This window comes from Gadus macrocephalus, chromosome 17, assembly GCF_031168955.1.
Source record: "Gadus macrocephalus chromosome 17, ASM3116895v1".
In the NCBI taxonomy this organism is placed as follows: Eukaryota; Metazoa; Chordata; class Actinopteri; order Gadiformes; family Gadidae; genus Gadus; species Gadus macrocephalus.
Genome location: NC_082398.1, coordinates 6,994,032 through 7,017,393, shown reverse-complemented (window position 1 = coordinate 7,017,393; position 23,362 = coordinate 6,994,032). Strand labels below are relative to the sequence as shown.

Genomic DNA, 23,362 nt, shown 5'->3' with positions numbered 1-23,362 from the left:
TTCATCTCGTTTCCTTTCGTAAAAAAAAATAGAAAAAAAAAGGCAATAACACAAATTATGGAGTAAGGATGTTAACAGCATTCTGAAACCCCCTAGCAACTCCCCCGGACTTAATAATGCTTATGTTGTCTAAAACTATGGTTCACCGCGACCATGTGAGGTCAGACTACACTGTAGGCATGTGTGTATAGCGGTTCGTAGCACATGTACACACACATGCGGGCGGCCATGGCGGAGCCTCAGAGAAAAGGAGCCGACGACACCCGTTCAATCGGAGACCCGCGGCCAACTCTCGGCCGACGCAGAATTGTAAGGAGGGGGCAAGTGCACAATAGCTGCGTCTGTTGGCCGGTTTGTAAATACCTCTGTTGCAGTGAAATAACTTCCAGGCTTGTATCTTAACCATCGCCGAATTTACATGAGAAAGTTGACAAAGGGATAACACAGTGGAGAAGTCTTCACAACAAGGCGTCCATTTATGGACGTGTACAGTCACAGTCGAGGGAGTGGGAGAGAGAGAGAGAGAGAGAGAGAGAGAGAGAGAGAGAGAGAGAGAGAGAGAGAGAGAGGAGAGAGAGAGAGAGAGAGAGAGAGAGAGAGAGAGAGAGAGAGAGAGAGAGAGAGAGAGAGAGAGAGAGAGAGAGAGAGAGAGAGAGAGAGAGAGAGCGTCTGTGTGTGTGTTGTGTGTGTGTGTGTGTGTGTGTGTGTGTGTGTGTGTGTGTGTGTGTGTGTGTGTGTGTGTGTGTGTGTGTGTGTGTGTGTGTGCGAGAGAGAGAGAGAGAGAGAGAGAGTGTGAGAGATGCACTACACGAGGGTGGGAGGGGAGCAGCTGGGAGGAGAGCTGAATTAATGAATTAAAAATGTCGTTCAACAGACAGAGTGAATGCTTTTTTAGTTTTTTTTTATGGAAAGACGGGGGGGGGGCACGAAGGAGAGAGGAGAAATAGAGAGAGAGAGAGAGAGAGAGAGAGTGGACACGGGGGAAAGACGTTCTTAAATCCCCCCTCTCGGAACCCCAGCGACTCGAGATGCGAGCGGTGATATTGGTCGATGACATGATGAAGAGCAGGCCTTAACGTCTCGAGTGACATCTCCGCGGACCCGGTACCGACAGGCTACCACGCGGCACCGATGATGTGAGGGTCATTTTAGAATAGGGAAAAGAAAAAAAAACATGGTTTTAGTGCCATTCATATTCTGATGACAGGCTGATGTAAACAAAACGTTAGAGTAGACTGGGGGGCATATAGGCCTAAAGTACAAAAATAATCCTAACTTTTTTTTACTCGCTAAACTTTTTTATTTGTATTATTATTTGTTTGAACGAATGTTATTCATGCCCACGGGACGGTAATATCATTTAACGGTTGGGAAACCGAATCGGACACGACGCAGCCTTTTCCGGTAAGTTGCACATACATGCAGTCGGGACTTGTCATTGCACCGTTTGTTGACAGTGAATATTAGGGCCGAGGTGCAGGTGCACATGTACAGGCCTGATAGGTCACTTCAGCTGCCCTATAGATATAAAGGCGATGTTTGTGTTTAATTATTCAAGGCTGTGATGTCATCTTAGTAATTGTGGAGCAAGTTTAATGAAGCATGTAATTATTCAAAATCTTAAAAGTCAAATTCAGGCTGAATAAATTCATACAAAATAGAGAGTTCATGATATGGCCACCCCACATAGGTCTAGTAGACTGTAAATACTAATACAAACTCCAGCTGGTTCACAGGCAAATTTATGACAGGGATAGGCCTAAAAACACATGCTTTTGGGTCGGATATAATATTTCAATGGGCTGGCTCAGCCAAGTAACGACCCTTCATTACCTTGTACAATGGCAGAAAATGTAGGAGCAAACACATTTCATTTGATCCTAGAAGTGACTGTTGGGTAGCAGTTACAAAGAAGTTAAATTAGAAATATTTTCATTAAAAATGTATTATTTGTGAATATGCTATTAATACATTCCATATCTATATTTTAATATTTCACATTTTATATTTATCATAAAAAGGATGATTATTATGTTTACAATTAGTAGTGGAAGGCCTATCAGAAGTAGTTATAGTAACAGTCCTAGTAGCAGTAGTAGTAGAAGTGGTAAAAGTCTCAGTAGTAGTAGTAGAAGTGGTAAAAGTAGCAGTAGTAGTAGTAGCATTCAAAAGAGGAACAGTAGTCGTCGTTAAGCATCCTCGTTATCTCCATGGCGATGGAATCCTCACTGCTCTTCCTGTTCATTAAGAAACTCTCTTTGTCCGCCACCTCATAACACAAACGCCCTCAATAACACATCAGACCCTGATTTGCAGTGGAGGAGAATAGCTGACCATTAGCCCCCCGTTAAAGACTATTGGACCACGAAGGAAGAAGGCGCTCTTAAATGACAGCACATAGTGCAAACAGCTGGCTCCGTGGCCCAGACGACCGCCATGAATCACAGGGGGAGGGAAGTGGAAACTGTAGAGGCGGGCACAGAGTTTGACTCAGAATGGCTCCCACCTTTTCTGGATGGGAAGACTAAACTGTACTCTAATGGAGACAGACATCTGACCGCGTTGGAAACAGCATGAGGTCAGCAGGGGAACATCCTCTTAATATTAATAGTCCAATTAATAGTCTAGTGGGTAACCAAGACAACGTTTAAAAAGGAGAATGATTAAAATGTGTTTGTCGAAGCCAAAGATAAGATGGGAACTATCACCCAGAACATAAACTACGAATGATCTATTTACAATTCATATACATTAGGTTCCTAAATGCTTCAGAATGGCCAAACCATGTCAGGAATAGTTGATTGGTTTACTCTTTATAGTGCATTTTATAGACATTTACCCTATCACTGACCACTAAAATTGGCTTCCCTACTCCTCCTCCTCTACGATAGACAGTACCTGACTCTAGTAAACATATTCATCTATATTACATATCTGAATCTATATACCATCTATCTAGTACAGTACATATCTGAATATATATACCCTTTTATTTAGTAAGCACATTTATGAATCTATATTACCTATCTAGCACATCAAACTTATATATATTACATATCTGACTCCAGTTCAGTACATAGCTGAATCCAAATTGCACATACATCTGAATAATCTATGTTATAAATCTGAATGTATATTACAAATCTTTTACATTACATTTCTTCATCTATATATGACCTTTCTGAGACTATATTACGCCAATGGATCTCTTGTTGTGAAAGTGTGAGTCTACATCAAGTCAAAATAAAGTAATCACTATCACATCCACAACACTAACACATTTGTACCAGGAGGATGTGTTTGGACTCATAGATTTGAGTTTGAGAGAGCGGGGGGTGGGGGACAAGATGTCTCCGTAACGTAGCCTCTGTGGATGGATGAATGTTAGTGTGTTAGTGTGTGTTTTTTGGTGGAATACAGATTCAGCTGTGGTGTGGACAGATCCCAGCCTCTTCTGTGGATTAATTCATGGCTAGAGAGAAGCAGTCATATACATATTTTATGCATACACAATAAATATCTTCCTATCCTCAATATACTCTTGTTTGGAATACTTTAGAAATCCTGCTTGTATTCATTCGTTCATCCTACTAAAGACAACTGTTGTATTTGGTGTAAGTTGTTGAAGTTATGCAACTCTATCTAAAGGAACAAAGTTACAGGGAGTTGAAGACTATTGCTTAGACTCAGCCTTCTACTGCTCTCTTGCAGTCACTTCTTTTAGTTCCACATATCTCATCACACATGACGTTTCCTCTTATACAGCGCCCCTCATCTAAAAGGGAGAACCTTGTGGCGTTTTGGGTAAACGTTCTCCACAACTGCTGCCGACTATGGCTCGGTCAAACGGGTTTCGATTCCCTTTTTGGCTCATCTTTGAATTTACACCCAATGCAAACCGAACCAGAGCTTCTCAGTAGTCTGCGTGCCCTGCTCTTCTCAGTACTTCTGTTTTTATAATATTAATAATAATAATAATAATAATACATAGGTTTTATATAGCGCTTTTCTCGGTACCCCAAAGACGCTTTACAAAAAAACACCAAACAAAAAGGATACAAATGAACAGTACAGTACATACATGCATACAAATACTCCAAAAACAACAATACAGAGAAAGATAGCACAGTGAGAAAGAGAGAGGGGTGGACAATTTTTTGTCAGGTGTTGTAAGTGATGTTGAAGAGATGTGTTTTGAGATGACTTTTTGAAAGACTGCAGTGAATCAGAGTTACGGATGGCCAGGGGGATGGAGTTCCAGAGGGACTATTTATTGCCACATATACTTCCAACACCACAGCAGGCCCATCAGAACAAACCCTGAGGGGGATTCAGAGCAAGCTCCTCCAGACTAACATGCCACCACGGCTAAACCCTCAGTCATTTCAGAACATCCTCCTTTAACCTCCGGCAGGCTGTAACCAAGGCGCAGAGAAGAGATAAAAACACCTGCATCCAAATGGGAACAGGTGATGGCGGTCCGGATTGTTTTCAGAGCGATGAAGGAGAGATCGTGTGTGTTGAATGGCACTTCATAGACAGTCTGGGTGTGAGGGGTCCCTGTGTGGAGGCCAACTTAGGGGGGGTCCCCTTTCTAGGAGCTGGGGAGGTCCGGGTTGTGTTTGCAGGGCCTCCGTGGAGCAGAGAGAGAAGAGAGGGTGGTGGGGGGGGGGGGGGGGGGGGGGGCTGCACTGCACTGCTTGCATAGATGATGGACCCTCCTCAGGAATACCAATGACCCAGCCTTTGTCACCGGTGCAGATTCTTCCACTTCCACCCAGCCACCCTGCACAGTCTCTCGTCACCAACATCACCCCCCCCCCCCCCCCCCCCCCCCCCCCCCCCCCCCCCCCCCCCCCCCCCCCCCCCCCCCCCCCCCCCCCCCCCCCCACACACCCTCCTTTCCCTTTCAGGCACCTCCATCCTTCTCCTCCTCTAATCCTTCAACATTCTTGGATCTCCTTTCTCTTTTCTCCCCCTCTTTCTTTCTCCCACCCTGTTCCTTCCTCCCTTCCTCTCTCTCTTTTTGTGCCCCTTTTCTTATTTTTTTTTGCTTGCACACACACACCAATGCATCTCAATGCCAAGCATCGCATGCCTCTACACACACACACACACACACACACACACACACACATACACAAACCCCCCCCCCACACACACAGACACAAATCCACGTGTGCGCATCACCACGTGCACTCAACACACTTCTTTTTTGGACTTCCCGGGCCGATTCTCCTCTTTCTCAATTCCTCCCGCTCCCTGGCTCATTCTGTGGCTCTGTCAACGCCTCACTGTCAGCCCACCCTTCTGCCTCCCTCTCCTGCTCTCTCACTCACTCGCTCGCTCACTCAGTCGTCTTTTTCAATGGTGGCTTTTGTCCCTTTCATCTCCCGGAAACAAAGGATATTTGTGCACACGGGACAGAGGGAAGGAGAGAGAGAGCGAGAGAGAGATGGCCGGTGGCGGAGAAGGAAGACACTAACCTTGACTCACACGAGTCGCCGAAGTCGAAAAAGTTTACAAGTTCAAAAGGTTTGTGAGTGGGTAGCAGCCCCTTCCAAAAACATTGTCCTGCATCAATGAACCCGTATCACATGCGCTGTCCAGACGCCACAATGAAGATGTACACTTTGGGTTTGATGAATCATGTTTCTAACAATTAGTGGACAAGTTCCATACTGTATGGCCTATGGTGTGTGTATGTGTGTGCTCATGTCTGCATGCACGTGGTGTGTGTGTGTGTGTGTGTGTGTGTGTGTGTGTGTGTGTGTGTGTGTGTGTGTGTGTGTGTGTGTGTGTGTGTGTGTGTGTGTGTGTGTGTGTGTGAGTGAGTACTGTAGGCGGAGACTCCCGCGAGGGGTTCAGGGTTCAACAGTGGATGTGTAAACGGCCCAATCATGCGTGCCCGCTCTTGGCCCCGCCCACATCTTCAGCATTCAGAGCGCACACACGTCAACACAGATCCCTATTCATATAAACCAGTGGAAGCTCCAGTAAGAAGGTGGGGGGGGGGGAAAGTAAGTGAGCACACAGAAACTGGGGAGAGAACAAGCGAGAGACAGAGAGCGAGAATGAGAGACAGACACATTGAAGCAAATAAGATCGCGTTGCAAACAGCTCTCTGGGGCTTCTGTTTTTACTCTATGGAGCTTTACAGCTAACGACAACACAAACACACAAACAAAACTTGCCACTGCCCCACAATGACAAATGGTATCCATTGCGATGGGGGGGCACATTTCTTGATCAAACACATTCACCCTCTTGGCCCATTCCATTACAGCACAGCCACCAATCAGTCATTCCAGCAGACGCATTCATCCACGGAGACCCCCCTTGAATTCAGATACAGGTCACTAAGGAGCAGGTACACACAAGATGTCTTTCTCAAGGGCCTTCAGTCACACCACTGGTTTGCTACTGTGACATTATATTAGGCGATGAAAGGTTGCGCAATAGATGTATTTCTATAGGTCTTTGACTGTGGATGAGATGATTCAGTTAATGTACGATATTCTAGTGTCAACATCATTTTTTAATCAGGGTCCGGGTATATAGTGTGGATGGTATCTCTGGTCGTTTGAAGAGCTGATAATTCCTTTGATTTATTATCGGCTATTTTTCCTTATATTATTCCTTATCTGCAATGTTGCACATGGTAATATTTTGGATGGATGATTTTGAAACGGACAGCCATTGAGATTCATCCTAATGAAAGACTCTTTCTGGTGTGGTTTGAAGTGCAGTGTGTCCTCATCTCAATTCAGCAGCTGTCATGTGCATCGGACTTGTGATGTGCTGTCGGGAATGTGCAAGGGCAGCTGCAGAATCAAGCGGAGAGGGGGCCTTAACTTTGAAAAAGGGACTGAAAGAGGGCTTTCACTTTGAAAAAGGACCACCGCTCGTGGTGGGGGCTTCAACGGTGAGGGCTTCAACATTGCCTCGGTACCGGCTGAGAAAATGTGCCTTGGTTGGTCAAGTTTATAATCCCTGCTTAGCTTTTCTCCTTGTGCTCCCGAATGTTCCCCGCTGTCTTTTCCCCTGTTTTTATTTCATTCAATGCTTCTTCCTTTGGCGCTCTGCCCACATTCCCTCGGCCCCATTACGACCCCCTCTTGCATGAACCGACCCTCAATTGAATCCGTCCATCGTCCCATCACACTGCCCCCCCCCCCCCTCCCTTACCTGTAATTTGCTTCCTTCCCCACTCCCTCTCTAAATCCCTCCCCCCCCCCCATCCCAGGTCCGGCCATGACCTCGGTCACGCCCCCCTCCTCCGAGGACTCCTCCCCCCAGAAGCTCTGCCACTCCACGACGCAGACCGACGTCACCAAGCCCCTCCTGGGCCCCTCGGGGCCGGGAGCCGAGACCAACAGCACGGGGGCCGACAGCGCGGGGGCCCTCCGCAGGCGGCGGCGCGTGCTCTCCAAGGACGGCCGCAGCAACGTCCTGATTGAGCACGTGAGCGGCCGCGGCGCGCTGTACCTGCGCGACCTCTGGACCACCTTCCTGGACATGCAGTGGCGCTACAAGCTCTTCCTGTTCTCCGCCACCTTCGCCGGCACCTGGTTCCTGTTCGGCCTGCTCTGGTACCTGGTGGCCCTGGTGCACGGCGACCTGCTGGGTGAGAGACAGACACAGAGAGAGAGGGGGGGGAGAGACACGCACAGAGACAGAGAGACAGAGACAGAGAGACAGAGAGGGAGAGACAGAGAGGGAGAGACAGAGACAGAGAGACAGAGACAGAGAGACAGAGAGGGAGAGACAGAGAGGGAGAGACAGAGAGGGAGAGACAGAGAGACAGCGAGACAGATATGGAGAAACAGAGACGGAGACAAAGAACGAGAGAGAGAGAAAGAGCGAGACAGGATGAGAGACCGAGAGAGACACATACACAGAGAGAGACCAATGAAGTGTTGCCCAGAGACAGTCCACACACAAGGGACAAATGACATGCAATGTTTTGAGCTAAATTTCAACCGTGACTCCATGTCAAACGTGTTACGATCAACCTCAGGGACAGGCCGACAAGAGAGATTCACGCAATATCATAACGATGCGTTGTAGTACAAAATGTGACAAGGGAATAAAGAGTCTGGCCATTCCCCGGCAAAGTCCTTTCCCACAGTAATTAAATGACCCCGCCCGACCAACCTTTACACTCTTCACCCTTAAACTCTTAACTATGTCACCCGTGTGTCACACGAAACCCCCCCATCACCACCAACAGGGAACGGAGCGTGCGGCGCGGTTCCGACCCCGTCCTCACGTCAACAGACACTTCTCAGACAGCCATTGTTTCCCTCTCCTCACATCCTCCTCGGGTCTGAGAAATGGTCCATAACGCTTCCAAACCGTTCAGGCCTGACAAAGGCTCCCGTGTGTCCCCCCCCCCCCCCCACCCAAACCCCCGGCACCGTGCCGCTCGCACTCAGAACGGGGACCACTCGGCACTTTGGTTTCTCATCCTAATGTAATCAATTGCGTTTTTCTGTTTGTGTGCGTTCCAGAGTTCGACCCCCTGCCGTCCAACCACACGCCCTGCGTGATGGAGATGAGGACTCTGACAGGAGCCTTCCTCTTCTCCCTGGAGTCCCAGACCACCATCGGCTACGGCTTCCGCTGCATCACGGAGGAGTGTCCCCACGCCATCATCCTCCTCATCGTCCAGCTGGTCATCACCATGGTGATGGAGATCTTCATCACCGGCACCTTCCTCGCAAAGGTCCGAAACTGGCAGTTTGTTCGATGCATAAATGCAACTATATCGACTAAAGTCGCAAATGTGTACGACGGAGCCCCTCGCGCTGACTAGGCGGGTCGCTATCAGAACAGGTCTCTGGTCCACTCGGACTAGAGTGCGCCGACCGTGTGCTGCGGGATAGCGTAGCCCGGCGGGCCGGGGGGCGTGAGCGGGAGGGTTTTTTGGGCGTAGGGAGAGATACGGGCTGGCCAGCCTTTTTGTATTGGTAGAATTGATCAGAAAATAACAGTAATAGGAAGAAAAAATTTAATTCACTATCCATCAGCATTGACTACAGATATATCCAGTTAATTTAAAGCTTCGAGCTAGTTGAAAGGTTACACACTTCGCTTTAATTGTATCATTTATAAATAAATATATATTTTGATGTATAAAAATCCATCAAAATCATACACTATGGATGCTTCTCAATGAGGCAAATCATGCAATCTCAAAGCGACCCAAACCCTCTCACTATCGTTTACGCTGAACATAGTCTGTCAGACAATGCCCTTTGTTGTTTTGTCTGTTATCTCAATCGATACATGCACCTCCCTGCTCCGCCTGTAGGTGGCCAGGCCAAAGAAGAGGGGCGAGACGGTGAAGTTCAGTCAGTACGCGCTGGTGTCCAACTACCAGGGCCGGCCCTGCCTCATGATCAGAGTGGCCAACATGCGCAAGAGCTTGCTGCTGGGCTGCCAGGTAGGCAGAACGCCTCTCTGATGGGTCTGCACCACGTGTGTGTGTGTGTGTGTGTGTGTGTGTGTGTGTGTGTGTGTGTGTGTGTGTGTGTGTGTGTGTGTGTGTGTGTGTGTGTGTGTGTGTGTGTGTGTGTGTGTGTGTGTGTGTGTGTGTGTGTGTTGTGGCATCCCGCCCCGTAAACCTCGGCCCGGACCAGCCCGAGGGTTGGTCCTGGATGGCCGATACCACCGTCACCCACCAGCCGGCGACGGAGAGCACCGACCGAACCCCAATCAGCTTGATTGGGGGACACCTGGCCGAAAGCCGAGGAGCCATTATAAAAGGAGCACGAGGACTGACATTTGGGGAACCAGGAACGGGAGAGCAAGGAAGTAGGAAGCGCTCTGGTCTGTGAGCGGCTAGAGGCCCACGGAGGCCCTAGAGACCGCGTTGATTTACTTTGTTTGATTTAAGTTGACTGCAATAAATGCCTTTAATGGCTTAACCCACACTGCCAAGCGTGATTCGTACGTGGAACCCGGCTCATTCGAGGAGCGGGTTGCCACAGTGTGTGTGTGTTTGTGTGTGTGTCCTTTACTTGCATGTTTGATTGTGTGCACTTTTCTTGCATGTTTGTGTGTGCGCGCACTTTTGTTGCATGTGTGTGTGTGTGTGTGTGTGTGCATGTGCTTGTGTGTGTATGTGTGAGTGCGTGCGCTTGTTTTGGTTCATCATATGTGTTTGTATACGTGTGTGTGTATGCATGTGTGCAATTGTATTTGCATGTGACTTTGCATACAGCATATACCTTCGTGAACCATCTCTGCTCAGCCCTAAACATGGCTCACCGCAAACGCAGTTCCTGTTCAGAGCCCAACCGATGCCACCGGATTAAGACCCAAGACCAATCAGACCCATAACTGTGCAAACGGGTGTTCCACGCTTTTCCCTACGGTTGGATTCTAGCGCTTGTGCTTCCAGAACCAGTCTCAACGCCCTCTGATCGAACCAAGCATCAAACCCCTCGCTTTATACATAAACGTATACCCCCCCCCCCCCAGGTGACGGGGAAGCTGCTCCAGACGTCGCTGACCAAGGAGGGCGAGACGGTGCGTCTGGACCAGCAGAACGTCCCCTTCCAGGTGGACACCTCCAGCGACAGCCCCTTCCTCATCATCCCTCTCACCTTCTACCACGTCATCGACCACACCAGCCCCCTGCGCCCCTGGGCCAGCAAAGGTACAAGCCAGCGGCCCCTTCCTTCTGCTGGACCTCAATGTATAATGCCTGCACGTACGTGTGTATGCATGTGTAAAGTATGCGTCCCATGCGTGTCTCGGTGTGTGTACACTCTTGTGTGTGTGTGTGTGTGTGTGTGTGTGTGTGTGTGTGTGTGTGTGTGCGAGTGGCGGAGCTTGCCAGGGACACATCATCGGAGCACAATGGCGCTCAGTCTCCGCGCTCGGGGCAGACAGACATTTAGCGCGGATCCTGTTACAGCCGCGAGGAGCGGCCTCAGGGAGGGCATCGCCCGCCACTGACGGACACACATCGCCGCCGCCGCCGCCGTCGCTTATCTTCCCGAATCGCTAACTGATATTTCCTCTCCCCCCCCCCCCCCCCCGCCGCTTAGCGACCGTATTAGCAAATTCGCAAGTCGAGTGCACTTTGTTTGTGTTGTCCCTTAATCACAGCTGCAGTCACAAAGGGCTTCACAGGACGCATTGTACGGCAGCCGGCCCTAGCCCTAGCCCTGCAAAGAGTAAGGGAAGACACCCTTTACTACCAAGGAAGAATCCTTGGGAGGGAAGGCAGATTGGGGGATCCCTCCTTTCAGGGACGCTTGGGGGAGAAATGGGGGCCGCAAGGGTATCAAAACAGTTTCTAGTGTAGTGCTCTCACATGGGTTGATGAGAAAGGAAAACCTTGATAAGGGATCGTCTAGTGATGTCTAATGACATGGGATCATGACGACAAATAACAAAGGATAGTCAAAAAGACAAACGACGACAAATAACAAAAATAGTGAAAACATACGCACAAGGCCCAATGCCAGATGCAGAATGATGAGTGTTGGGTTCTGATTCATCAGTGCAGAGCCAATGGAAATGCTCAAATGCAAAGTGACCCACAGTTCGCGTGGGCTGTGGATGCTGCCAGCTCTGTCTAAGGGCAGCAACCACAAGGTACACTGGAAGCTAGTGTAGGTCAGTGGGCAGTAGAGTTCCAGCAGGGAACAATGGGTATCTATGGAGGCTATCTATGCCTTGTTTAGTATCTAACTCAACTCGCTTGTTTTTTCTCCCCTTTTCTCATTTTATTTTCAACTCGGTTCCCTAGATCCCATGATTGGATCAAAACTTTCCTTTCAAACATTTTTGCTTTGGTCGGCTTTTTGTCTGTCTTTTACTTTTCTTCCTACTACTGTACTACTGTACCACCTATACACCTATACATACACACAAAGCCCTTCTGTAGCCAACACAGATCTCCCAGCTGAAGTTAAGCTACCAGAGATCCCGTTGCTACATCCGATAACCTCTGCCCAATGCAACCAGGCCTGCTGGCTCCTCAAATTGGCTTCAATTTGGGGCTTTCGGTTGCTGTAAGGAAATCTCTAAATCATGCCTTGAAATCCAAAACTTAAAAAGGTCGCTGGCACCAGGACCCACATAAACACAGGGTTCCTACTACATTTGAACATTGGGAGGTGAAGTACCCTCTGAGAACTTGAAACATGACGATCGGGTTTGCAGCCATCCACCCCAATGCCAAAACGTGTTCCAACCTCCCTCGTAAACAGGTTTTACGACTCTCTGGACTGTACCCGTCTCTGTCTGTAGCATGCACATGTACATAGTAAACAATAAGGTTATTGAAATCAGGACTAGTAATTTTCTCAATTAATTAGATTTAGTGATTTCTTTTTGTCAGCTATACGGCCAGACTGACACGCCCACTCAACCTATCATTTTGGATACCTAAAATTGCACTCACACTAAAAAAAAAGGCGCGGTGCGAAATCCATACAAAGTCAATATCACCACGTGAACAGAGGCGAATCTTCCACCGGAATTTTTTTTTGGCCGAATAGATGTATGTTGCAGCGCAAACAACCTGGTTCACACAAATTTCCGTGATGCTGCTCCCACTAACCCTCCCCGCGAATTTCGCTTGATCCTTTATGACCCTGCGTTCACACCAAAAGATGCATTTGCTGCCCGAACGCGTTGCCGCCGAAGTTTTGCGGCGCCGCAAATCAAGTTTTGCGGCGCAACAAAAGTTTTGCAGCGCGGCAAAGGTTTTGCTGCACCGCAAAAGTTTTGCTGCGCCGCAGTTTTGTTGCGCGGCAAGTTTTGCCCGCGGTGCTTCTGAATTCATTCACAACCATGGCCGACATTACGAGCATTGCATGTCTTTACCTGTTGTGGAAGAGGGAGAGACGTTGGAATGCCCGTCGTTTATGGGTTCATGAGACGATTCGGAGCCGTACAGAGCTCGGTGAATTTCACCGTCTTCTGCAGGAGCTCCGTCTGGATGGCGAACGCTTCCAGCGCTATTTGAGGTTGACTCCAGCCCAGTTTGATGACCTGCTAGCTAGGATCGGTGCTAGGATCTCTCGGTTGGACATTTATACTTATATATATATATATATGTATTGGACACTTATAACTGGCCACGGTGGTGTTGAAGATCACCGGGTATGCGGAGACTGCAATTATTATCTTCTCCATTTTAGCGCTTTGATCTGGATCAGGTAGTGAACTCAAAGTCACTCCAAGGGAGTAACACTGATTGGCTGTTACGGCATGTCACTCAGTGGCAACGCCTCAGTGGCAACGCTGTTGAACGCTGATTGGCTGTCATCACGCGTTTGCTGCCGAAAAGTTGAAATATTTCAACTCGAGCAGCATTTGACGCGCCACAAAATACGTGAACGCGCCCGCCGCCCGTGCCCGGGCACGGGCATGCTGCGCTGCAAATCTGATTTTGACGCGCCGCAAATCAAATTTTGCTGCCCGTTTTCTCGGCAGCAAATGCTGCGGCAGCAAAGCAGCAACGCGTCTCTACATTCACTTTGAATGGGATCGTGCCGCGTGTCAACTTTTTGCATCTTTTGGTGTGAACGCAGGGTGACACGCTATCAGCGTTCACCCCATGAAGTCCAGATTGAACTGCAACATGGAGTAGAAAGTGATTGTTGCCGTTTGTGGACTCCCGGGGCTCTATACTATCTATACAATATAACGTATAATATCAAGGCCAAAAGCTGTGTGCCCCTCCGGATGATATTATGAACCATAAACGACATCTCTGGTACTTCAACAACGAGTGAACACTCACAATGGTGGTTATCTCGGCCATGGTTGAGAATGAATTGGCGGAAAGAAACGTTGGTGTTCACAAGAGAGTCTCCCCCTCAAATATTCTTCAAAAAAATCGAGCTTGAGTTCTTGTGTGTGAACACTCTGAAGAATATAAGTGAATATTCCACTCATACATTTTGGATAGCAGTAACAGACGTTTAAAGTACTCATAGCTCATGTCTATTCGTTTGGTGTACTTCAAATGGGTCCAACGTTCGCCTCTCCAAGCTACGAGTACATGCAGTAATTCTGTTGTATACCCTAGTGTTAAATTTGCAGATGAAGTAGTCATTCATGTGGAACAAGAATACCCTTTGCTGGGCCCTTTGCTACCCTTTCCTCACTCGCCTCCTAAAGTGTCTCGTAAATCTGGCACAGTGCTCAATGAAAACATACATTCTAAGCACGACGGGAGATACCCAGTGGGGAATCGAACCCATGGCGGCGGCGGTGGTGTGAGAGTGAAGGCTTGGCTCGACCTGTTGTGCTTCGCCGGGCCCCAGAGAGCGGTGGAAAACAAGCAGCGCGTGTTAGACACAACGCAACCACTCAAGGGCTGGACCGTGGAGGGCGCCTACGTGGGGTGGCGGCGGCCTACACCCTGACGCTGCTGAACCAGTGGTCTCTTAACATTGGCAAAGCCCCTCCACCAGGTCACCTGGTCTCACCCCATGCTCTGTTGTGTGTGCGCATGTTCCTTTGTTGGGCGTCTTTGTGGTGCGCTAGAACAGGGTTGTGATGCGTTTTACAAGGTATGGTGTTCCAGAAAGGAAGTGAAACAGGGAGAGAAAAAAAACCCCGATTTGTCTCAGGGAACCCCTTTCCTATTTACTGCCCGTCCCTTCCATCACTTCCCTATTGCAACGCCCCCAACCTCCCATCCCTGTGAGGCCGACCCGTCACCATTGTACAATCCTGTGCAAACTCTTCTCAACAGGTGTCATTACGCAAAACATACACCAACCCCAGAAACAACCTCCGCCACAACTTTGCCTTACAAAAGAGCACAAGCATTCTTCATACAAACAGCACACCGTCTTGTTGTGGTTTCGTTTCTCCCCCCAGGGGTGAGCTGGTCAGGGCCGGAGCTGGCCGACTTTGAGCTGCTGGTTATCCTGAGCGCCACGGTGGAGCCCACCTCCGCCACCTGCCAGGTGCGCACCTCCTACCTGCCCGAGGAGATCATGTGGGGCTACGAGTTCCCGCCGGTTGTCTCCCTGTCGCCCTCGGGGAAATACGTGGCCGACTTCGCCATATTCGACAAGGTGGCCAAGGCTTCGTCGCCGCCCCTTTTCCAGCGGGACACCCGTTGCCCCAGCGACAAGGGAGGAGGGGAGGAGCCCCCCGAGAAGGTGCGCCTGGAGGAGGACTACAAGGGGGAGGAGAAGGGGAGGGGGAAGGAAAAGGGGGAGAGGGGGCGGGGGGGGAGGAACAGCAGCCCCCACAGTGTGCGCATCAGCAATGTGTAGAGGGAGAGAGAGAGAGAGAGAGAGCAAACGAGACCGAGAGAGAGAGAGAGAGAGAGCGAGAGAGAGAGAGAGAGAGCGAGAGAGAGAGAGCGAGAGAGAGAGAGAGAGAGCGAGAGAGCGAAAGTAAACAAGAGCGAGCAAGAGGGAGCGAGAGAGCGAGAGCAAGAGAGCGAGAGCGAGAGAGCGAGCATGCAAGAGAAAGAGAGAGAGAGCGAGCGAGCTAAAGAAAGAGAGAGCGAGCGTGCTAGAGAGAGCGAGAGAGGAAACTAAAAAGGGAGTTATACTTTAACTAAAGTAACACACAAACACACAAGCATACAAACACACACACCTATGTACTGAGTCTTTGGTACAAGCTACACCGGCCTTTCACACATAGTCCTATTACATTACATTGTCCTAACGTAACAATTAACATCTTCCTTATTGTAAGGAGCTTGGTTATAGTCACTGCATCCAGGTTTTACTTGGATCTAAAAATACCCGATCACATCACTGTTCTGTTTATATATATACACATATATATAATACATATATAAATAATTAGATATGCATAAATAGATATATATATTTTTGAGTTTAGCCAATATATTGTTGGACCAAACCTGTAAATGGTTGAGACACTGGAGATATTTCTTGGTACTTTAAGGAAGACTAGGCTCACTAAAGAGCTTCAACGAATGTAGCTCAGCGGACATGCTCATAGTCTGTTTCTAACTACGGCCAAATATATGAAGCCTCTCTCACGTTTTTTATGTACTGAAACAGGTGCAGTAACACGATAATACTACTAAAAGTACCGCTACTTGAGAAATGTGACTACTCCCCAGGACGGTAACGACACTAAATACTAATACTTTTTTGCACTGTGTCTGATTATGTGTGTATAATGGTGTGTTCCCGAAATCCTCGGATGCCAGCCCTCGAGTTGCGCTTTTGACCTCACTTCCGGTCTCGGAGCATTTACAGCGTTTCGGTTTGTCTTTGTGATTGTGTCATGAAATTGTCTAGTCGTTGTTTATTGTTGGCTACATTAGCCTCTTCAGCAAACCAGCCCGAAAACAAACGACATAACTTTACATTGTATTACACGCACAGCAAAACCATGCAATGTATAAATTGGTGACCGGAATAAAGTAGCAATGTAATCAAGTGTGTAAGAGCATTTAATATCGACATTAAAATGACCAACGTGGTACATGGGGCGTGCCTTCGAGAAATGCCGCAAGAAAGCTGGGACTTCGACTTTCGACTCGGAAGTCTGGCGTCCGAGGATTGAGGAACACATCATAAAAAATGTGTGGATGTATGTGTATGCTAGCTGCGTTTGTTTGCGTGTCTGCGTTTGTGAGTGTGTTGTTTGTGTGTCTGTCTGATTGTGTTTCTGTCTGAGTGTGTGTGTGAGTTTGAAAGTGTCTGTGGTTTCACAATGTCCATATGAACATTCTGTGAAATGTTCTCCTTCAGCCTTCATGTGTGTGTGTTTTAACATATGCATGTCCTGTGTATATCATGTATAAACATATTGTTGTTTGCTCATGTGCTTGGAAACAACGTTGCTCTTTCCCAGAGGGCAACATTAACAGTTGTTCAAAGCACAACGGCAGCTGTTTCCTTTACTCTTTTTACTACTGTCAGACAGAGATACTCACAGACTGTTGAACACGTGGGGAACCAACTGCTGCATTTATGAGTGACGTCACACGCAGTATGGAATCACTGTGTGTGCAAATCAATTTTTAAGGTTTGAATTTTTAAGTGAGCTCCACTTTTCAGTTTTGATATTCCCGACAGAGCCGAGTCTCTGTCTGATGCGTGACTGGAGACATGTTTTTCGAAGTTACATATGACTTGTCATTAATAGCAGAAGTCCACTTTTCTAATTGCCAAGTGCCTTTTAATAAACATCCATAATTTACCAATAGACTGTTGTAACGAGTGTTATTCCTTTAGCTGGTTGTTCTCTCCAGCGGTTGTTTCCAAACTAGATCCCGTGACACTTGTTTTGTAGCTGGTCCTATCTTGATTGTAGCCCATACTTTGATGGTTCTCACCCTTCCTGGTAATTTACCTTGGATCAAATTATAAAAGTAAAGGAAATTTAAATTGATGAAAATCTTTCTTTTCAAATAGAATACGGATAAAACATCTTACTTCCGATAATTTAACCTAATTTTACCTGAACTTCAAAGCTGACATGACTAGGATGTTGCCATGGAAACGCCAGTCAACATCCATGAAAGGATGCTTGCTGTGCCTTGGGATTCCGTCACATGGACATGTTAGTAGGCCGGAAAAATGCGGTCAGAGGGTTTACCGAGGAGTGTGGGTAGAATAGAATCCAGCAAATGTATTCTGACATGCTCAATCAAAGCAAGCATGCTAGCCATGAGCCTGCTATCAACCTGCTACCCAAAATGCTAGATCAACCAGCCTTATAGGGGCGCACACTTGAAGTATGAAAACCTACCCTGTAGCGTACTCAAGTACGATTCCCCCCCCCCCCCGCTGTGCCGCTGGCCTGTGCTCACACTAGGCAATCTCAACTGGGCCCGAGTACGGACGACTCTTGTACATACGTCATCACGTCGTAATACGCAGTAAAGTGCCAACTGGCACTTTACTGACTTTGTTGCTTGTTTGGAGCCGTTCTACTCAGATACAGCCCTCTCTCACTGAGCGTTTTTACACTGCCAAATATGCCGTTTTATGCACGCCTTTTTCGCGGCACAGTCCACGCGTTTACACTGCCTGAGGTAAATTGCCTGCTTGAGCTAGCACCCCAATTTACCCTCCCGGTCCCTGCACACATTAGCGGTTTATTGGGTTTCATTCTGTTGTAAATGTGATTAGACTGCTCCTCGGTTCCATGGGGGGCTTGGGTAGAGGTGTTGCTGCGCTGTCTCCACCCAGACATCCGATATCATCATGAGAAGTACTAACTGGCGAGAAAGCGAAATCCGCGAGCTGCTGAACATGTGAGGGAAGGTGATGCAGTCGTATTAAACAAAGACGTTGAAAGATGGTGTGCAGAGGAACTCTCCTTACGAGGCTTTTGTTGGGATAAAAAACAAGTGTTCAGCAAAATAAAGAATATGTTGGCGTTTTTGCACTTGCAAATAGTTCATCTCGTTTGTAGCCGACACTCAGACGTGAGCTTAGTCTTACATGCGAGTGTCTTTATTCATAAAAAATTAAAAACATTCGGGAGCATGCAAATTATTCTAAAGAGGTCTAGACTCCGTGCGAAGCCCCGCCTTCTCCAGTGAACCCACTTGGATTTTTTTATCAAACACTCAATTTCGCTATCGCACCAACGTGAACCCACTCATGAACTGCTTGCCGCTGTCATGCCAAATTTGTACCGGCTGCCAAATTTGTACCGGGCGCGTCATCCATACGTTATCTGTATTGTGCTATTTCGTCCTCGACCTGCTTTAAACACTCAGTTTACTTGCTAAATTTGATTAAACAATTAAATACAATACAAATATAAAGTAAAAACAAGTGTTAGCGATCCGTTTTCTGTGTAATGTTATTTCTTCTTTGGCAACATGAGCGCAAATGTTTTTTTGAAACCCGCTTTAAACACTCAGTTTACTATCTAAATTTGATTAAACAAATGAATACAATACAAATATAAAGTAAAAACAAGTGTTATCTAGCGATCCGTTAACTGTATTATGTTATTTCGTCTTTGGCAACATGAGCGCAAATGTTTTTTGAAACCTGCCCGGCAACGGACGACGCGATCATCTGCTGCCAGGCAGGTTTGGAATGGATTACGTATGGATGACGCGCCCAGTACAAATTTGGCAGCCGGTACAAATTTGGCATGACACCGCCATGTTTATTGTTTAATGGGGTAGAAGGGTCGCATGGACTATACGTCATCCAGCCAACCCTATCTCATCAAAATTACGTTCCCAGAGAACTATTGTGCATTCTCAATTACGTTTGTCTGAAAAACGTATTTTGTCCGTGATTACGTTTTATTGAACATATCGCAAATACGAATTTGTTCTCAGCCTATTTTTTGCCATTTATTTACCGTGTTACTATGGCAGAATAAAGAATAAATTCATGCATTCAACTTGAACATGTGTTTTTACAGTACAGAGTGGCGGAGGGATGACGTATGTTGGCCAACCCGGAAGTGAGCGTCGCCCTGGGTTCCCTTGACAACAAGCCAACGGCTTTTTCCATTGGATTTTGGATGATTGCATTTTGCATTTTTGAAGCACCTCCTCAAAAACTGACAATAAATAAAAAGAACAGTGCTCCAAATATCGAAATGTAAACCAATGCATTCTGAATGGGAGTTTTTCTCAGATTTTTCCATGCTACACAGACCGAAATGTAAACCCATGCAAATGAAGGCTCCATGGTCATAATAATTTAAATATAATTAATCTCCAGAGTGTGTAGGGTATGAATGTATGTATATATTATTATATATATTATTTGCATTCTGTCACTGGAAACGTCATTCACTTCTCTTTTTCGCTTCAGTCTGAAGACTAGTGGAAGTAGTCCAGCCGCCATTTGTTTGGCCTCCTCCATGTAGTGTGGGAACCTTCTGCCGTGCCTGTATAAATAAAGAGAAATGATTGTAGGAATTATACATATTTTGCTAATATTGGGGTTGAGGTATATATTCATATTTGAAATAAACAAAAACATACCATCCAGGTGGAAGTTCTCAAGCAGTACTGTGCACCACCATTTTCTGAGGACAGGCATGTCTTTCTAAAGTAAGGGGATATTCCAAGAATTGACAATGATAAAATATGTATACAAGTATGAATTTTTCGATGTTGTAACCTTACATATGTCAAAAATCCAATTCTTTTTTTAAACGTATCTTTTCAATCGTCAGCTCTTTTTTCATTTAATGTAATGCCTACTTACAACAGTGAAGTCAAACGGTGCCTCCATGGCAAGGTGCAAAGCATACTGTGATGGAAAAATGTAATTGGTGACAACATTCACACGCGTTGTTATAGTGCTGAGAGGGTGTGTTTTTGAGTCAGTTGTGATCGCCGATGTCTTGCTTTCTTGTACTTTTGCCTCTGTAGTCTGTTATGATGCTCGTCATTGTAGTCCTTTGCATAACCTGACCTTCTTTTCTCATATTACTATTCAGATGTAAAGCCGTTCCGCCGAATTCAACAACCGTAGAAACAGAGGAAAGGACACAACATTATCGAGACCAATCTCATGGGCCCTGACGAACCGGTGAAACGGATAAGTCTGATGAATTTAACCACGGGTCGAACCAATGATGAAAGTCTTCAACAGCGGATGAAACAGGACATGAAACAGTACATTTGTTACGAATGAGATCAATCTTATTTTAGATTTCTGTTGCCTACTGTAAAACAGAAGAGATCAGTCGGAGTCAATTGCGAATCCGATAAAGTTGGATGGAAGCCAATGAGTTGGATGACACCTAGGATAATCCCTCAAACCACAAATCTATGAACAAGATATGCATTGAAGTAGAAACATCTATTTCCCTGTGATATCAAAGATGTTTTTCCACTTTGATTTTGCTACAGTTTCTGGGCGATGTGATGTTTATAATGAAAGACCAGTTCAAATAGGATTTCTGTCATTGTTTTATATATATGATCTAGATTGTCTGCGGTATTTCATTCACAGCGCTACACATGTGACACTTGATATGAAATGGCTGGAGATAAAATATAGGCCTTCCTAGACCTTCAAAGGAATTTAAAGGAATACGCAGAGGTATATGAAAATGTGCCTGTTTTACCCAGATTGAGATGATTTGTTTAATCCCAAATTCATCATTGTGCGTCAAGAAGGGGAATTCCCCGGGTTAGCATTTGCTTTCGACAGCCGCATCTATCGATTTGCAGAGTTATAACTGATTGATATAGCCTTCGACCACAATTTGTTCATAACCTCCATGGGGAAGAGGAGAGTGCAGTTGGCTGACACTTCTGAGACCGGAGTTCAAGTCCAACTAATGTTCTCTAGATTCTGTTCACCGCTTAGACCCAGGGTTTAACCTGACGGAATAAGTACCTTAATGGACACCTCTTATTTCTAGACTGTGTGAATTGTAAAGTCAAGTATAACCTCCAAGCACGTTCTGGTAAGCGTCTTGGTGGTGAAGCGGTCAGGGCAGTCGGTTAACGCTCTGTAGACTGTGGTTCGAGTCCCTGCACGCACGGCTAATAAGAATGATGAGCTTTCAGACACTATGTAGGTTCAGGCTCCCTGCTCAGAACCAGGGTTCAAGAGGTACCGTATTGGATGGATACCTCTTATTTCTCTATCATGTGAATGGTAAAGTCAAGTATAACCTCCAAGCACACTCTGGTTAGTGTCTTGGTGGTGAAGCGGTCAGGGCAGTCGGTTAACGCTCTGTAGACTCTGGTTCGAGTCCCTGCACGCACGGCTAATAAGAATGATGAGCTTTCAAACACTACGCAGGTTCAAGAGGTACCGTATTGGATCCATCTTATTTCTCTATCATGTGAATGGTTAAGTCAAGTATAACCTCCAAGCATGTTCTTATAAGTGTCTTGGTGGTGAAGCGGTCAGGGCTGTCGGTTAAAGCTCTGTTGACTCTGGTTCGAGTCCTCGCAAGCACGGCTAATAAGATTGATGAGCATTCAGACACTATGGTTCAGGTTCCCAGCTCTGAACCAGGGTTCAACAGGTACCGTAATGGATACATCTTATTTCTCTATCATGTGAATGGTAAAGTCAAGTATAACCTCCAAACAAGATCTAAAAGCGTCTTGGTGGTGCAGCGGTCAGGGCTGTTGGTTAAAGCTCTGTAGACTCAGGTTCGAGGCAACCATGAAGGGAGTACCCCCAAACGTAATGGATGCATCGTATTTCTCTATCATGTGAATGGTAAAGTCAAGTATAACCTCCAAGCATGTTTCTTTAAAGTGTCTTGGTGGTGCAGCGGTCAGGGCTGTCGGTTAACGCTCTGTAGACTAAGGTTCAAGTCCCCGCTCACAGGGCCACCAGAGGTACCTTAATGGATACATCTTATTTCTCAATCATGTGAATGGTAAAGTCAAGTATAACCTCCAAACATGAACTTGAAAGCGTCTTGGTGGTGCAGCGGTCAGGGCTGGTGGTTAACGGTTAGTTAACGCTCTGTAGGCTAAGGTTCGAGTCCCCGCTCACACAGCCACCAGAGGTACCTTAATGGATACATCTTATTTCTCAATCATGTGAATGGTAAAGTCAAGTATAACCTCCAAACACTTTCTGGTAAGCGTCTTGGTGGTGCAGCGGTCAGGGCTGGTGGTTAACGGTTAGTTAACGCTCTGTAGGCTAAGGTTCGAGTCCCCGCTCACACAGCCACCAGAGGTACCTTAATGGATACATCTTATTTCTCAATCATGTGAATGGTAAAGTCAAGTATAACCTCCAAACACGTTCTGGTAAGCGTCTGGGTGGTGAAGCGGTCAGGGCTGGTGGTTAACGGTTAGTTAACGCTCTGACGACTAAGGTTCAAGTCCCCGCTCACACAGCCACCAGAGGTACCTTAATGGATACATCTTATTTCTCTATCATGTGAATGGTAAAGTCAAGTATAACCTCCAAACACTTTCTGGTAAGCGTCTTGGTGGTGCAGCGGTCAGGGCTGGTGGGCTGATGGTTTGCGGTAAGTTAACGCTCCGTAGACTAAGGTTCGAGTCCCCGCTCACATGGCCATCAAGAACGGGGGGTCTCGCCATTGTGGCAGAACTCCCCCCCCCCCCCGTTCCGAGGGGGTGGGGGGGGGGGAGTAAGATCTGCAGGGGTCTTGCTACTTTTTTGAATAAAGTAGCAATTTTTTTTATAATATTTTATTTATTTTTTTATTTATTTTTATTTAATTATATTTATATTTTTTAATTTATAGTTTATTTTATTAATATATTATTTACTAGCCCCCGATAAAAGCCCCCCCCCTTGGGGGGGGCTTTTATCGGGGGCTAGTAAATAATATATTTTTCTAGGGGGGGGAAACTTTAGAAAAGTTTCATCAAAGTGTTTTTCAAAAATTTTCCCTTTGATTAAATTATTCTAAAGCGGGGGGGGGGGGGCCCAATAAGTAAAGG

The 23,362-nt window shown here is 46.7% G+C and overlaps 2 protein-coding genes across 3 annotated transcripts in view; both read left to right on the top strand.

The window, feature by feature from the left end:
* The window catches only part of LOC132475485 (uncharacterized), a 207,291-nt gene that overhangs the window by 166,710 nt on the left and 17,219 nt on the right, over positions 1 to 23,362 (top strand). The window lies entirely within an intron of this gene.
* Positions 962 to 17,187, top strand: kcnj10a (potassium inwardly rectifying channel subfamily J member 10a). The gene is made up of 6 exons (XM_060076646.1): positions 962 to 1,404; positions 7,247 to 7,627; positions 8,514 to 8,728; positions 9,317 to 9,448; positions 10,489 to 10,666; positions 14,860 to 17,187. Exons 2-6 carry the CDS (start codon positions 7,255 to 7,257, stop codon positions 15,261 to 15,263), a joined length of 1,302 nt encoding a protein of 433 aa, XP_059932629.1. The 5' UTR covers positions 962 to 1,404; positions 7,247 to 7,254; the 3' UTR covers positions 15,264 to 17,187.